A 14,305-nucleotide genomic window follows, 5' to 3' on the forward strand; every position below is an offset into this window, starting at 1 on the left:
GGTGTCGTTTCAGCTGTCTCGTCCTTTAACATCGGGTTAGACCCCCGCCACAATCAATAAATGGACCTACTGGAGTCTATTTGAGGAACTGGGGAGCAAGGGAGCTGCGTCACAGTGTTACATGATGATACAATTTTATCACAGCACTCTAGGGCCCAAGGAGACTCACCATTAGTTATTTTTGATGTACTTTCAGCACAGTATCCCTTCATGCTTTGGGATGTACGTTTTGGAAGCAGTAGAGGCAGCATCAAGGAAAAAGTTCAGGTTTATGCCATAAGTCAAAACAGTAAAAAAAAGTTTTTTTTTTTCTGAAGCTCTTACAGGACTTGATGTACCCAGCCCCAACGCATCGCCATCATGTCGGGCACTGTGTCCATTCTCCAGCAATTTGCCAATGGCTTGAAGAGTCGCAGCGAAGAGACAAGGGCCAAAGCTGCCAAGGACCTGCAGCACTATGTCACCATGGAGCTCCGCGAAGTGAGTCCTGCAAACGAGATAATTTATTGCTGTCACATAAGTGTAATGCATTGGCTGGGTCATTTGGGGGTGTGGAGATTTTGAATATGGAAACTGGTGTCGGAGATGCAGCAAAGGATGGCACTTACCTTTGGCCCTGTGTGTAGACAAGGGGGCTGAGTTGGTGACATGGGTGGTGGCCAAGCAGCAGAGTAAATAAAACCTCACAGGCTTAGGACTTAAAGGAGTTATACCACTTTGTGTTTGTAATGTATGTTTAACTTAATTTCTTGGTGTTTAAAAGACCTAGGAGACATTATCTTTTGAGGGATGTCTGTGGTAGTGGAGAATGATGAAAGTTTGAACATTTTCCTTTAACAGATGAGCCAAGAGGAATCCACCAAGTTTTACGATCAGCTGAACCATCATATATTTGAGCTAGTTTCTAGCTCTGATGCAAATGAAAGGAAGGGTGGCATTCTGGCTATAGGTGAGTCAAAGTGCTTAATGCCTTTGGTGAGTTTTCCCTTCATGAAACTATTCTTTAGGGACAGATTTTCAAAAGGAATAAGGTCTTGTCATCAGGGCCTTGCGTTTGACTGCATAGTACGCTGGGTGCGTGCTAGTCAGAGGGCTCTCTTGAAAATCTGTCCAAGAGCGTCAGCATGGGAGCTGCTGAGTGGCGTGAGTGACTGAAAAGCTGGTGCTTGCTGGGCACTGAGCTCTTCTGGGAGTAGAGCATCAAATGGGAGTGCTGAGCACTCCCATTTGCTCATCAAATTCTCATCTTGAGCTCACTGAAAACAGTTTGACCTGCCCACTTATGTTATCATGGTGGGATCCGAGCTCTCCTCTGCCGGAGGATGTTGATTCCTGTTATGTAAATTCACCAGGTTCAATAACAGCAGCTCCCATCCCTGGGAGGGGCTCACGCAGCTTTTGCTTTTATTCTGATCAACTGCTCCATCATTTGCTCTGGTTCTGCTTTCACTGTGATTTGGCAGAACTGCCTGCATTGTGGCTCTTAGGGAAATCAGCTTGCATAAATGCTTTGCCTTCCAAGCAAGTAGCCCATATTGTAGCATTTGTTTTTTTAATAACCACATAGGAGTTATCTATGGGTTAGGCTCTCACAGACAAAATTGTCCAACCCCAACATATGTGAAGACAGCGGAAGTCCGCTACCTAGAGAAATCCTTATTGACAAGGTCTGATTTTAAGCTGACAGTATCACTTTAAAATTGTTTCTGTGAATTTAGTGCTGTTGAAAGGTGCCGGCTTGACAACCCTGGACACTGATGGCCTCTTTATCTACAGAGCAGGTACAACCCAGGCACCGGCAGCACAGGCTTCCACCACCCTGCCTGCTGCCAAAGTGCCTCCACCTTGGCCTGGAGAGACCATCTCTAGAGGCGAGGGGGAGAGCAGTTTCCTTGGTCCTCTCTACTGAGACAGACCAGCTGTAGTAGTTGCATGTGGATGTCTTTCTATTGGGAATGGGTCTGTGATCCCAGGGTGGATGTATTTTTTTTTTTCTTTTTAAGCTAAAAAATGGGGAAAATCTATGAAGCTGCTTGATATGTTTTCCTGTCCACTTAACAAGTTCAGGCTCGAAAGAATGGTGACCTTTTCCTATTGCTTGATTTTTCTGTGCATTTTCAGTTTAGGAAGAGTTAATGGGAATCTTTAAGGAATGGATAAGGAATACTAACTCTCATCCAGGCATTACCTGCTGTCTGCCCCACTGACTCTTAAGTGGAACTTACAGCCCAGCTTCTTTTCTCCACAGCAAGTCTTATCGGTGTTGAAGGAGGTAATGCCACCCGTATCGGCAGGTTTGCCAACTACCTGCGGAACCTCTTACCATCCAATGACCCTGTTGTCATGGAAATGGCCTCCAAGGCTATTGGGAGGCTTGCAATGGCTGGTGACACCTTCACAGCTGAATATGTGGAGTTTGAGGTGAAACGAGCTCTGGAATGGCTGGGAGCTGACCGGAATGAAGGTCGAAGACATGCGGCTGTAAGTGGTCCTTTTTAACTTCACTGTCCTGGAATGGAATGGTTAGGCTTGAGTGAGAGTGGCAGATATGCCCAGAAAGCTGGGAAAGAGCTCTAATCAGGAAGCAACGGGTGCCAGTCCATGTCTGAAGATGAGGGACACTTCCCTCATGAAGGAGATGTATTGGTTCTCCAGCATTTCTACCATAGTAATGCTTACTGACCAAACAGAATTGAGACACCATTGTGCTACATACTATAAAAGGACAGATCTGGAAGCAGCTCTGGCTCACAGATAATTAACAGTCTAAATAAGTGATACTACCGATTAGAAATTCCAGTGTCTGTAGATGCTTGTCTTCACAGACTATTTCTTGTCCTGTCTCCAGGTTCTTGTCCTGCGTGAGCTGGCCATCAGTGTACCTACCTTCTTCTTCCAACAAGTGCAGCCATTCTTTGACAATATATTTGTGGCTGTGTGGGATCCTAAACAGGCCATTCGAGAGGGAGCTGTTTCTGCATTAAGAGCCTGCCTTATCCTCACCACTCAACGGGAGCCTAAAGAAATGCAGAAGCCCCAGTGGTACAGAGTAAGAAAATAATTTTGTTTTGAAATGACTTCTTTATAACACAGTGCAAATTTATTAATGCAGTAAAATAGGTAAGGGTTTTGTCTAAACCTTGCTTTTGCTGCCGTGTCACAGTAATTCAAGCTTCAAATATTAAATAAGACTTAGGCAGTGCAGTTGAATATTGGATTCCTTGTTGTCAAGTCCGTGATGCAGCTATTGACAGAGTTTGTACCTTGACATGGCTGACTGACTTTTTGATCAGGGCTGTTGAAAACACTCTGCAGCTGTGTGAAACTCAATTTCTTTGTGTTATGCTCTGCTATTACTCACTGAGGTTTATGGCTACTCTTGAAAATTACAGGATGTCAGTAACTCTTGACTTGCTGTACCACTTACTCTGCTTCCACAGGCTTTGCCTCTGTTATAGTGATTGTGATCTTTGTTTCCCTCTTCCACTCCCAGCATACATACGAAGAGGCCGAGAAAGGTTTTGATGAGACTTTGGCCAAGGAGAAAGGGATGAACCGTGATGACCGAATCCATGGTGCCTTATTGATCCTCAACGAACTTGTGAGAATCAGCAGTATGGAGGGAGAGGTGAGCAAAAGATGATGATGTTTATGGCTTTTGGCTGCCAGATTGATTGACAGTGTGATTGATTTCCTCACTGTCCTGTAGAAATAATCTGCAAGGTTTGAAAGGTCTGAAAGGTCATTTGACATTGGACCCAGAGCATTTGATTTTTACAAATTGAAGGGTGGAAGAGAAATAATAGCAACGAGTTTGAGTTGAGTGGACATTCAGCATAGATGGAAAATACTGTTAACTGGATTAATTACCATGAAAAAAAATGTAGGGTACAATCTTGCTCTGATATGTGCTAGATACTTAAATATTTTCTGCTGGATTATAGCTTAGTTGATGTTTTACAGCTATTTGGATGCCAGTGATTCTGGATAATGATTAGAAGATGTGGCTTACACTAGAGGTTGGACATCTTCCATTCAGTTACTTTTGTTTTTCATGTCCTTTTCTTTTGTGTCCAGCGCCTCAGAGAGGAGATGGAAGAGATCACTCAGCAGCAGCTTGTGCATGACAAGTACTGCAAAGACCTGATGGGCTTCAGTACCAAACCTCGCCACATCACTCCCTTCACTAGCTTCCAGTCTCTTCAGCCCTCTCAGTCAAATGCCTTGGCTGGTCTCCTGGGATATAGTGCCCATCAAGGAATCATGGGCTTTGCAACCTCACCTGTCCCAGCAAAACCTACACTGGTAGAAAGTCGATGTTGCAGGGATCTAATGGAAGAGAAGTTCGATCAGGTGAGTGTTCGTTCTTGAACTTGCCTGCTAACATACTCAACACCCTCCATTTCCTCATTTAGGAGGTGATGCTGCCTAGTATTGAACAGGGGCATCAAAGCTTATTCATTGTCCGTATCCTGACTTTGTCATTGTCTCTTGGAAAAAGTGGCTTATTTTCTTTGGAAATAGTCTTAATTATCTATCTGCCTAATGGACTCTAAACTCAAATGTCAATGTAATGCCTTAACGTGCCTCAATAATAAACATTCATGCATTGCTGACAGCAGCCAAACTTCAAAGCCCAATCCATCTACTTTCAGGTGTGCCAGTGGGTTCTCAAGTGTAGAACCAGCAAAAATTCTTTGATCCAGATGACAGTTCTCAATCTGCTACCACGGCTGGCTGCTTTCCGTCCTTCAGCATTCACAGGTGAGTGGACAGTTGGTTGGATGTTAGAAGTGTTGCTGAAACTGGTCTGGGAGTTACCCAGCTCTCTCGTGAGCTTGTGCAGGCAACACAGTAATAGAAATATAGTGCTCGGAGCCCTCTTGCATAGTGTAGCCCTAATGTTACTAGCAATGTCATCATCCTATTTTTCTTTTGCACCTACTGGGAGGAAAAATGGTAAATTGCTTTTGACTTTTCAGCAATTGAGCTGATTGTACCAAGCAAACTTAGGAGAATGTCTGAGCTGGTGACACATCACTAGCTACTCTTAAATGGGTTGAAACAAACCTTGTGTTACTATTCCAAATTTCCAGCCGGTCACTGTGTTAACAAAATTGCCTCTTGTTTGTGGGTGGAATCCACAAGGGGTGTCTTGTATCTCTTATTGTCATGCTATCTAGTAATTTTTCATTCACTTGAAACTTATTTTAAAAAATATCTTTATCTTTACCGACCCGCACGTTTTTCTTGGTAAATGCTGAATTCTGCAGGTATTTTTAGATTGTTTAGGTTTCTGGACTGAGACTTTATAAATCTAAAGGAACTCCAATATCTGTCTTACTCTTTTGTGGGCAGCTGATCAGTATCTTCCAGACACCATGAACCATGTTCTCAGCTGTGTGAAGAAGGAGAAGGAGCGAACAGCAGCCTTCCAGGCCTTGGGCTTGCTTTCTGTAGCTGTGAGGTCTGAGTTTCAAGCTTACCTGCCAAAAGTCCTTGAAATCATCAAAGCAGCTCTTCCACCAAAAGACTTTGCTCACAAGTGAGTATGTGAAGACTGTGAGTATGTGAAAGGAACTGAAATGCTTGTTCTTTCTGTCATTTTTATGTTGTTGGGATCAAATTATCATTAGACTGATAACACAGAACTAGGTTAAGGAAAGATATTAGAATATTGCAGCTCTTCCTAATTAATTTCTTTTTATGTGGACCCTTTCTAGGAGGCAGAAGTCGGTGCAGGTTGATGCCACAGTCTTCACCTGCATTAGTATGCTGGCACGAGCCATGGGGCCCAGCATCCAGCAGGACATCAAAGAGCTTCTGGAACCTATGTTGGCTGTGGGCCTAAGGTAAATACAAGGCATTTAAGCACATTTTAGTGTTAGCCACTGGATGGCATTGTTGACCATGCGGAAAGAGAGATTATGCATCTTGAAGGAAAGGACCTGTAGTTACAATCTGACTTTTTAACCACTTTGGAAAATAGCCCATCAAATGCTTTTCTAGCAAACATTCAGGGGCAATATTGTTGCTCAGTGTTGGGGAATATGGGGAAATTATGCACAAAATGACTTATCTAGAGTATATTTTAGAGTTCCTCACCCTTCCCTTTCAGAAATCAAATGCTGAGGTGAAAATAATGCAGCTGTGTTCCAAGTCTTTTTTGTTTGTTTGTTTTTATTCTGCCTAGATTAATATTGGAAGTGAATTTAGTTGTGTTGGGGTGTAAAAAGTAGGAGTATGAGGAATCACTCGGATCTGTAACTGTGTTCTTTACTTTTTTTTTGATTAGAAATGGCTCAGTCAGGCAAGTCCCATCTAGAGTTGCATCATGCAAATCATTCTTGGTATTACCTAATTGTAGTCATGCAGGCTGAGATCCAAGCAGTTTTCTCACTAAGTTCTTAAAAGAAACTCTGCTCATATGCCTGAGTTCATACAAGGACCACCTGTGCTCTGTTGGCAGCTGTTGCTGTGGTTTGTGAATGCTCACAGTTATCTCCTGGTAGACAAGGGCCTAAATAAAAAGGCTAAAGCCTCCTCTTGCCTTAGTCCTGATGACTGTCTGCATGTCTTTTGTTTTCAGCCCCGCTCTTACAGCTGTGCTCTACGACCTGAGTCGTCAGATTCCCCAGCTAAAGAAGGATATCCAGGATGGACTGCTGAAAATGCTCTCCCTTGTTCTAATGCACAAACCGCTGCGGCATCCAGGCATGCCAAAGGGCCTTGCCCACCAGCTGGCCTCCCCTAGCCTCACCAACATCCCTGAGGCCAGTGATGTGGGTAGCATCACCCTGGCCCTGCGCACACTGGGCAGCTTTGAGTTTGAAGGTAAGATGTGAAATAAGGAAGCAAGTGGGTATGAAATGCTCTGGCCCCTCTCAGAAAGCTTGCACATATAAACTAACATTGTAGCTGTGCATCATAGAGACGTGGTTTAGCAGGTATGGTGTTGAACAGTGTACGGTTGGACTTGATCTTGGAAGGTCTTTTCCAAACATAATGATTCCAAGTGCCTCATCTACACGTTTCTTCAATACTGCCAGGGGCGGTGACTCCACCGCTTCCCTGGGCAGCCTGTTTTCAATACTTGACTACTCTTTCCATGTAGAAATTCTTCCTAATACCTAACCTGAACCTCCCCTGGTGCAACTAGAGGCTGTTTCCTCTTATCCGTGCAATAAAGAATGTAGAATGTAATCACAAGTGTTTTAGAGTGTAAATAGCAGGAGTACTCTTAGAGCACTTTCTTTAAAGTAAAAGTTCCTTTTTGTAGCAATAAAACCAGGTTAAACTCTCATTTTTTTTCCTTTGTAGGCCATTCTCTGACTCAGTTTGTTCGGCACTGCGCAGACCACTTTCTGAACAGCGAGCACAAGGAGATCCGCATGGAGGCCGCCCGCACTTGCTCTCGCTTGCTCACACCCTCCATCCACCTCATCAGTGGCCATGCCCATGTGGTCAGTCAGACTGCAGTGCAGGTGGTGGCCGACGTCCTCAGCAAACTGCTTGTGGTTGGAATAACAGACCCAGGTTAGTGTGGAATCCAGAGAAGGGATGTTTGTTCTCCATGGTCGTTATCGTGCTTGAGCATGTGATGAACTAGTGGGTAGGATTTGGACATATTTGTCATAAAATTAAGCTGCTATTATTTACAAAAAGAAATTAAAAGGGTCTTCCTGTCTTGCTCCCCACCTCTTCATTTTTGAGGCACTAATAAAGCATTAAAGTGCTCAAACTGTGCCCTTGGTAACCCTTTGCACTAGGTAAAGCCCTGAGACTGTCCTGTGTCATGGTCTTCACTGTCATTGCTCAGGAATGGGTTGGTTCCTTTTGTTGGTTCATTTTCCTTGATTTTTTGATTGTTATGTGATAACAGAGATAAGTTCATTTTCTAAATGTTGGTTTCAGATACTACCTGTAGGTATGAGAGAATGGCATTGTGCTCATCTGGGTATTGTAGTACTGAGCAGTACTGAATTTGCTGGGCCAGTTTATCCTACTTCTAGTGGGTAAAATATTGAGATAGGCAGTTTCGTGCTGGAGAAACTCTGTGTTTCCCTGATGTGAGTAATTTGGAGGGCCAGGAGTTAACAGAGACAGTAACTGGAATAGTAGTTTATTATATCTGAAGACAAACAAATATGTTCTTGCAGACCCTGATATACGTTTCTGCGTTCTGGCTTCTCTGGATGAGCGTTTTGATGCTCACCTTGCCCAGGCGGAGAATTTGCAGGCTCTTTTTGTGGCCCTGAATGATCAAGTGTTTGAAATTCGCGAGCTGGCTATCTGCACCGTGGGCCGCCTTAGCAGCATGAACCCTGCTTTTGTCATGCCTTTCCTGCGCAAGATGTTAATTCAGGTAACGAAGAGGGATGGCTGCGGTAGAGATACTTGGTAACTGAGATTGAGGTGATGGTGACACTGGATTACCTAGCTGTATTGACTGTATGGGGGGATATATCCCTTTCTAGAAGATACCTATCACCCAGCTTAGTGGGTTTCAGCAAATCTTTTCTGATGGCAGATGTTTGTACTGAAGCTCTAGGGGTGTGTGGGGAAAGGGAACGGACACTGGTCGCCATTGCTCTCTGCATTCATTGTTCCTCCAGCCTGGAGTGCTCTAAGAATGTTCCCTACTGTTTTTAGGTTAATGGATAGTAGCGCTTCGTGAAATAAAATCTGTTTTCAAGCCATCCATTGTCTTCTCTGCAGATTCTAACAGAGCTGGAACACAGTGGTGTTGGCAGGATTAAAGAGCAAAGTGCCAGAATGTTGGGTCACCTGGTTTCTAATGCTCCACGCCTCATTCGTCCATATATGGAGCCCATCCTTAAGGTAGATTTCCCGTTGATTTTGCTGGAGTGAGACTGCATAGCCAGTGGATGTATCATTCTCTAACCTTTGTCAGGGACTGCAGTTTTTTGCTTCATTATTACTGTAAAAATTATATTGCAGTGGGTGTTAAAGTAATGCTTGTATGTGACAGTGATGCAACTTGATTCTGGATTTGTGGAAACTCTCAAGTTTGTGGAACCAAGTATTGTTAATTCTTGAAAAGCTATATTGCAAGTTGAACCCCTGTCATGTATCTGGCATAAAAGGAAAGAGCATTCTGTAGCAGCATGTAGAAGGAGTCCTCTCAACTCATTTTATTTTCTCTGTTATCTACCAGGCACTGATTGTGAAACTGAAGGACCCTGATCCAGACCCAAATCCAGGGGTGATTAACAATGTCCTAGCTACCATAGGGGAACTCGCACAGGTGAGGGTCATGCACTTATCTCTGCTGTGCTTGTCAATTGTCAAGCTTTCAGCAATGCTAGAGGAAGGACTTTGACTTTTCTCTTCCAATAGGTCAGTGGGCTGGAGATGAGGAAGTGGGTGGATGAGCTCTTCATTATAATTATGGACATGCTACAGGATTCTTCCCTGCTGGCTAAAAGACAAGTAAGTGTTTGACAGCTGCACTAAACTGTGACCTCTGCAACCAAAACTGTAACAAAATGTCCTTGCGTCCCATCAGAGCTGCTAAAATGAAGCTTTGAAACACTGGCTGTTTCCCGTGGCATGTTCTGTTTTTCTAAAGTATCAGGTCAGAGATTGCAGTGCCTCTCCCTTGTGGCGTTCTGCAGGATACATTCGTTAGTAAAAAATGATTTATTTTTTCTTTGGTGAAACTGTTGTTGGTGCCTATTCAGATCCCATCTTTGAGTGAGAGGAATTATGTCAGTCACTCTGAGCCTAATAAGTTTTTTTTGACATGGACCATGGGAAGCAGTGTGATGCTAAAATGCTTCAAAGAGGCTTCAAAGAAGTTGAACAACTCATGGATCAAGGGTCAGAGTAATTTCCCTGATCAAAACTAATCTTCTGTGGGCTTGATTGTTCCAGGTGGCTCTTTGGACACTGGGGCAGCTGGTGGCCAGCACTGGTTATGTGGTGGAACCGTACAGGAAGTACCCAACTTTGCTTGAGGTGCTTCTGAACTTCCTGAAGACCGAGCAAAACCAGGGCACACGCAGAGAGGTATGAACATGAAGCTGTCTCAGTTATCTAAAAGCTTTTTTGAGAAAGAGAGGGCAGTCAAACAAATGCCTTTGAATAGGTTTCTTTAATATAGCCAGATAAATGAAGGGTCATTGTTGTTCCTGTTAGAAGTACAATAAGCAGGATTAAAAGAAAATGGAAACGTGAATCAGTGAAAGGGCCTCCAGCAATTGAGGGAGGAGGAAGATGTTTTCTCCATTCAGTGATCATTTTAGTTCTAGATCTTCTCTCCTTAATCCTCAGCACCTTTCCAAAGCCCTGGGTTTATGGGTTGACTTCTGCCTCAGTGGTGCAGTTCTGATGAATTTTCCTCTTGTTTCTCCCATATCAGGCTATTCGTGTACTAGGGTTGCTGGGGGCTTTGGACCCTTACAAACACAAAGTGAACATTGGCATGATTGACCAGTCACGGGATGCTTCAGCTGTCAGCCTTTCGGAGTCTAAATCCAGCCAGGATTCTTGTAAGCATCTGAATTTCTTTTTCAAGTGATTAACTTTGAATATAAACAGGTCTTGATTTCATTGCCAGCTTGTATCTTCTTCTTAACAAGTTATTAACTTAAATATGTTTCACCTAATACTCAGATTTTCCTGAACTTTGGTATTGAAGTGCATTTGAAATATAATTTGTGACACTGCCTTGTTCTTCCTAGCGGACTACAGTACCAGCGAGATGTTGGTGAACATGGGAAACCTTCCCCTGGATGAGTTCTATCCAGCTGTGTCTATGGTTGCATTGATGAGAATTTTTCGAGATCAATCCTTGTCTCAGCACCACACTATGGTAGTTCAGGCCATCACCTTTATTTTCAAATCTCTTGGGCTGAAGTGCGTGCAATTCTTGCCTCAGGTCATGCCAACGTTCCTTAATGTAATACGAGTTTGTGATGGTGCCATCAGAGAGGTGAGTGTACTAGGGACCCCACTCCTTCTCCCTTTCCATTCCACTGCCCTAAAATTAGAATCCATTTAAAAGAGAATGTGACTGGCTTCAGCATTCCTGTGCTATGTGTTGCTGCCAACCATGCTGCAAAAGTGAGGTACAGCTCTGCTTTTTCTCTCCTGTGAGCATTTGGCAGAATATCCAGTGGAAACAGTATTTCTGCTTCTTATTGAAACAGCTGCTATTGAGCCTGTTCGTTACATGGCCAATATCTGGTTCTGTTTCTTCATCAAGCTGGTCTAGTTCAGGAAAACAGCCTGTGCAGCTTCCAAAGCTTTCCGTGATCTCTGCATTAATGAACCGTTCGAACAGAATTATTAAATAATAGACATAGAGACTTATATTTCTGATACAGCCGTGTACTTTGGCTCATCTTTGAGGAGAAAAAATCAATTTCCTTAAGTCTGCTAACATTTCAAGCAGTGTGGGTGTAATTCCACACAGTGCTTTTGCTTCCTTCCCACTTGAGTTGCAGTTTTAGAAGGAAATGAGAACTGTGTCAAGTTAAGAATGAGCCTAAGGTACATCTAACCAGAGATGACTACTGTTTGCCAAGCCTTTTCCTCAGGCTCTGAAAAACACTTTAGGGTGGGAAGGGTAGTTTGTACTAGTTTTGTACTGTATTTTGTACGTGGGATGGGTGCTCCTTTAGCAGAATCCCAACCCTGCTATAGAACTGCTGTTTTCTCCCAGACTGAACTACTACTCAGATTGGAAGGAAAACACATCATGAGCATGGGTTGGCTGAACAACTAGACCTAACTGATCTAATTTGCTTGAAAGCTATGCAGTTGTGCACACTCTGTTTAAAAATTTTCAGGTAAAAGAAGATGGTGAAAGTGTACTGGGGAGAAGAGCTGAGGTGGGTACACGTGATTTTAAAGCCTAAAGGAGGCAGGTCCTTGTCCTGTATGTAAGCATCCTCTCACAACACCAGAAAAGGGGCAGTGCAGGAACTCAGGTTCATTTTTGGTAAATATGAATGTGCTGTTCTCACTAAAAAAAATTGATTTTATTTCTTAGATTTCACAAAAACTCATGGTTTATTTCTCCAAGCTCCACTTTGACTGTATTTTGTCCCTATAAATAGCCTTCAAATACTGCATGATCTATTAAATTTAATAGATGGTAACACACATATTCCTATTTTCCCAGACAAAGATATACATTCATTTGTGGACAAGGAGATTTGACCCACACATTGTTTCGTACCAATCTCAAAAATAAAATCATTGCCATGAGTGAGTGCATATGATTGTGTAGGGGCAAAAGGAATTGCAAAACTGTCTTGGTATGTATGAGTAAAATTGTCTCGGTCAAAATTCTCTCTTGGGAAAATTAACCATCTTTCAAAAAATCCCAGTGATTTATCTGGAAAGGACCAAGTGCTCTTCCCCAGTAACTTTTCACCAATATATCTTGGTGGGGATGGGAAAGAGTAGAGAAAAAGTATCTTAAAATGCGTGCCAGTTTGGCTTACAGGCAGAGGAAAAAGATAGGGGCTAAATTCTTGGCAGCATCCTTCAAACCTAAATTACAAAGCTACGGTAGCTGAAGTTCTGGTGTTCATGCTGACAAGTGTGTTTTGACACATTATTAATTTGCTTTCCTAGGTTCCTGTTTGTGTGCAAGCCTATCTAATGCCTTGAGCTCATAAGTTTTTGGATGCAAACTTAGAAAAGAATGCAAAACCGGAGCTGACGCTGCCAAGAATTTAGCCTCAGACTTTGAGCATATAGTAGCTATGCATGCTGTTTGGTGAATGAGCTTGCAGTTGCCCTTTGAAACACAATTTACCAGAGTTACTCTGATGTTTGCACAACTTTGTTCATCGTTTCTCGTTTCTTCCTTACAGTTCCTGTTCCAGCAGTTAGGGATGTTAGTGTCCTTTGTGAGAAGTCATATTCGACCCTATATGGATGAAATCGTCACCCTTATGAGAGTGAGTTCAATTTTTGAGCCATCAATTTAGTGTCAGAAAATGAGGATAATGATTCTGTCTTTATCAAATGTATTGATTCACTGAAACTTCATAAATTCATATTAAACATAAAATTCCAAAGAGAATTGCTTCAATGCTGCTAAGTGATATGTACACATTCTTCTTAACTGAAATAAGAGCAACTCCTAGATATTGTTCATGTGTAGCTTCTTTTGAGCACGTAGATTTTGTGCACTTAATACTTCCAGGGTTGTTTTAACAAGGGATGTTTGGAGTCCGTCAGCAGGTTCTACTAAGTGCTGATGACGCTAAGAATTTAAACTGATGAAAAATGCCAATTTAAGTAGAGAGCTGTTTAAGGGAAGTATAGTTCTCCCCTGCACTTATCTAGAGATTCTCTTGCATATTGTTTTTCTGGTAACTGGTGCAGCTCATCTGAAGGGGAACTCTCTTAATTTCTTAATTTTCCTTGTACAGGACTTTTGGGTCATGAACAACTCCATACAGAGCACAATTATCTTACTTATTGAACAAATTGTGGTGGCTCTGGGAGGCGAGTTCAAGCTCTACCTGCCTCAGCTCATTCCTCACATGTTACGGGTCTTCATGCATGACAATAGCCAGAGTCGCATTGTCTCTGTCAAGGTGAGTGGGTGAAGCCTCAGCTGGTTTGTTGTCCTGCTTCACAGCCTTCCTGTGCTTGCGTGTGTGTTTCAGACAAGCTGGGCAGGTACAGTTCATCACTGACTTGGGGTGGAATAGTGCAGGCAGTATTCTGTTCAGAGTGCAAAGTCCAAGAAACATTTAACTGGAGACTGGATTATTTAAAAAGCATTCCTTTCATTACTTTAAATCATATTGGGTACTCTTTCCTTGCAGCTATTGAATGCAATCCAGCTCTTTGGAGCTAACCTGGATGACTACCTGCATTTGTTACTACCTCCCATTGTGAAGTTATTTGATGCCCCAGACGTCCCTGTGGTGGCTCGCAAGTAAGTGTTGGTGGCTTTGTGCTCTTTGTCTGTATTTTCTGGGCTCATCAGTGGCGCTTCTGGCCCCGTACAGAATAAAATACTGCTTAGTTCCTTTCACAGGGTTTGTTTTCTCTGTTATGTCACAGCACTATTGTTCGCTTTTCCTTGGATGTAGATTTTTACTTTCTGGTTCTCACCTGCCAGTATTTTAGTCATTGCAACTTGCAAGCTGCCCTTCTAGTGTGACCGCATTAATTAGCCTTCTAATGCTACGTTTTTCCTATTACTATTGATGCCTAGGAGGTTCAGGCATGAATCAATGGTGTATTTTTACATCAAATTATGTAATTTTTTTGTCTGGTACCACAAAAGATAACAAGTCTTCCGTTTTTT

The 14,305-nt window shown here is 42.8% G+C and overlaps 1 protein-coding gene across 1 annotated transcript in view; it reads left to right on the forward strand.

Moving 5' to 3' along the window:
* Window positions 1-322: 322 nt before the first annotated feature.
* Window positions 323-14,305, forward strand: part of MTOR (mechanistic target of rapamycin kinase) — a 58,264-nt gene continuing 44,281 nt past the window's right edge. The window contains exons 1-23 of the mRNA XM_088536117.1: window positions 323-480; window positions 841-949; window positions 1,719-1,781; window positions 2,249-2,481; window positions 2,849-3,049; window positions 3,494-3,628; window positions 4,078-4,353; window positions 4,656-4,764; window positions 5,359-5,545; window positions 5,724-5,852; window positions 6,590-6,834; window positions 7,321-7,536; window positions 8,160-8,365; window positions 8,719-8,841; window positions 9,179-9,268; window positions 9,361-9,453; window positions 9,898-10,032; window positions 10,385-10,514; window positions 10,707-10,957; window positions 11,817-11,858; window positions 12,852-12,938; window positions 13,416-13,583; window positions 13,818-13,930. Coding sequence (XP_088392243.1) covers window positions 361-480; window positions 841-949; window positions 1,719-1,781; window positions 2,249-2,481; window positions 2,849-3,049; window positions 3,494-3,628; window positions 4,078-4,353; window positions 4,656-4,764; window positions 5,359-5,545; window positions 5,724-5,852; window positions 6,590-6,834; window positions 7,321-7,536; window positions 8,160-8,365; window positions 8,719-8,841; window positions 9,179-9,268; window positions 9,361-9,453; window positions 9,898-10,032; window positions 10,385-10,514; window positions 10,707-10,957; window positions 11,817-11,858; window positions 12,852-12,938; window positions 13,416-13,583; window positions 13,818-13,930 — 3,461 coding nt within the window. The 5' untranslated portion in view covers window positions 323-360. The remainder of the gene's footprint in view (window positions 481-840; window positions 950-1,718; window positions 1,782-2,248; window positions 2,482-2,848; window positions 3,050-3,493; window positions 3,629-4,077; window positions 4,354-4,655; window positions 4,765-5,358; window positions 5,546-5,723; window positions 5,853-6,589; window positions 6,835-7,320; window positions 7,537-8,159; window positions 8,366-8,718; window positions 8,842-9,178; window positions 9,269-9,360; window positions 9,454-9,897; window positions 10,033-10,384; window positions 10,515-10,706; window positions 10,958-11,816; window positions 11,859-12,851; window positions 12,939-13,415; window positions 13,584-13,817; window positions 13,931-14,305) is intronic.

This window comes from Tinamus guttatus, unplaced genomic scaffold, assembly GCF_059628265.1.
Source record: "Tinamus guttatus ecotype Peru unplaced genomic scaffold, ASM5962826v1 Tinamus_guttatus_pri_ptg000652l, whole genome shotgun sequence".
NCBI lineage: Eukaryota > Metazoa > Chordata > Aves > Tinamiformes > Tinamidae > Tinamus > Tinamus guttatus.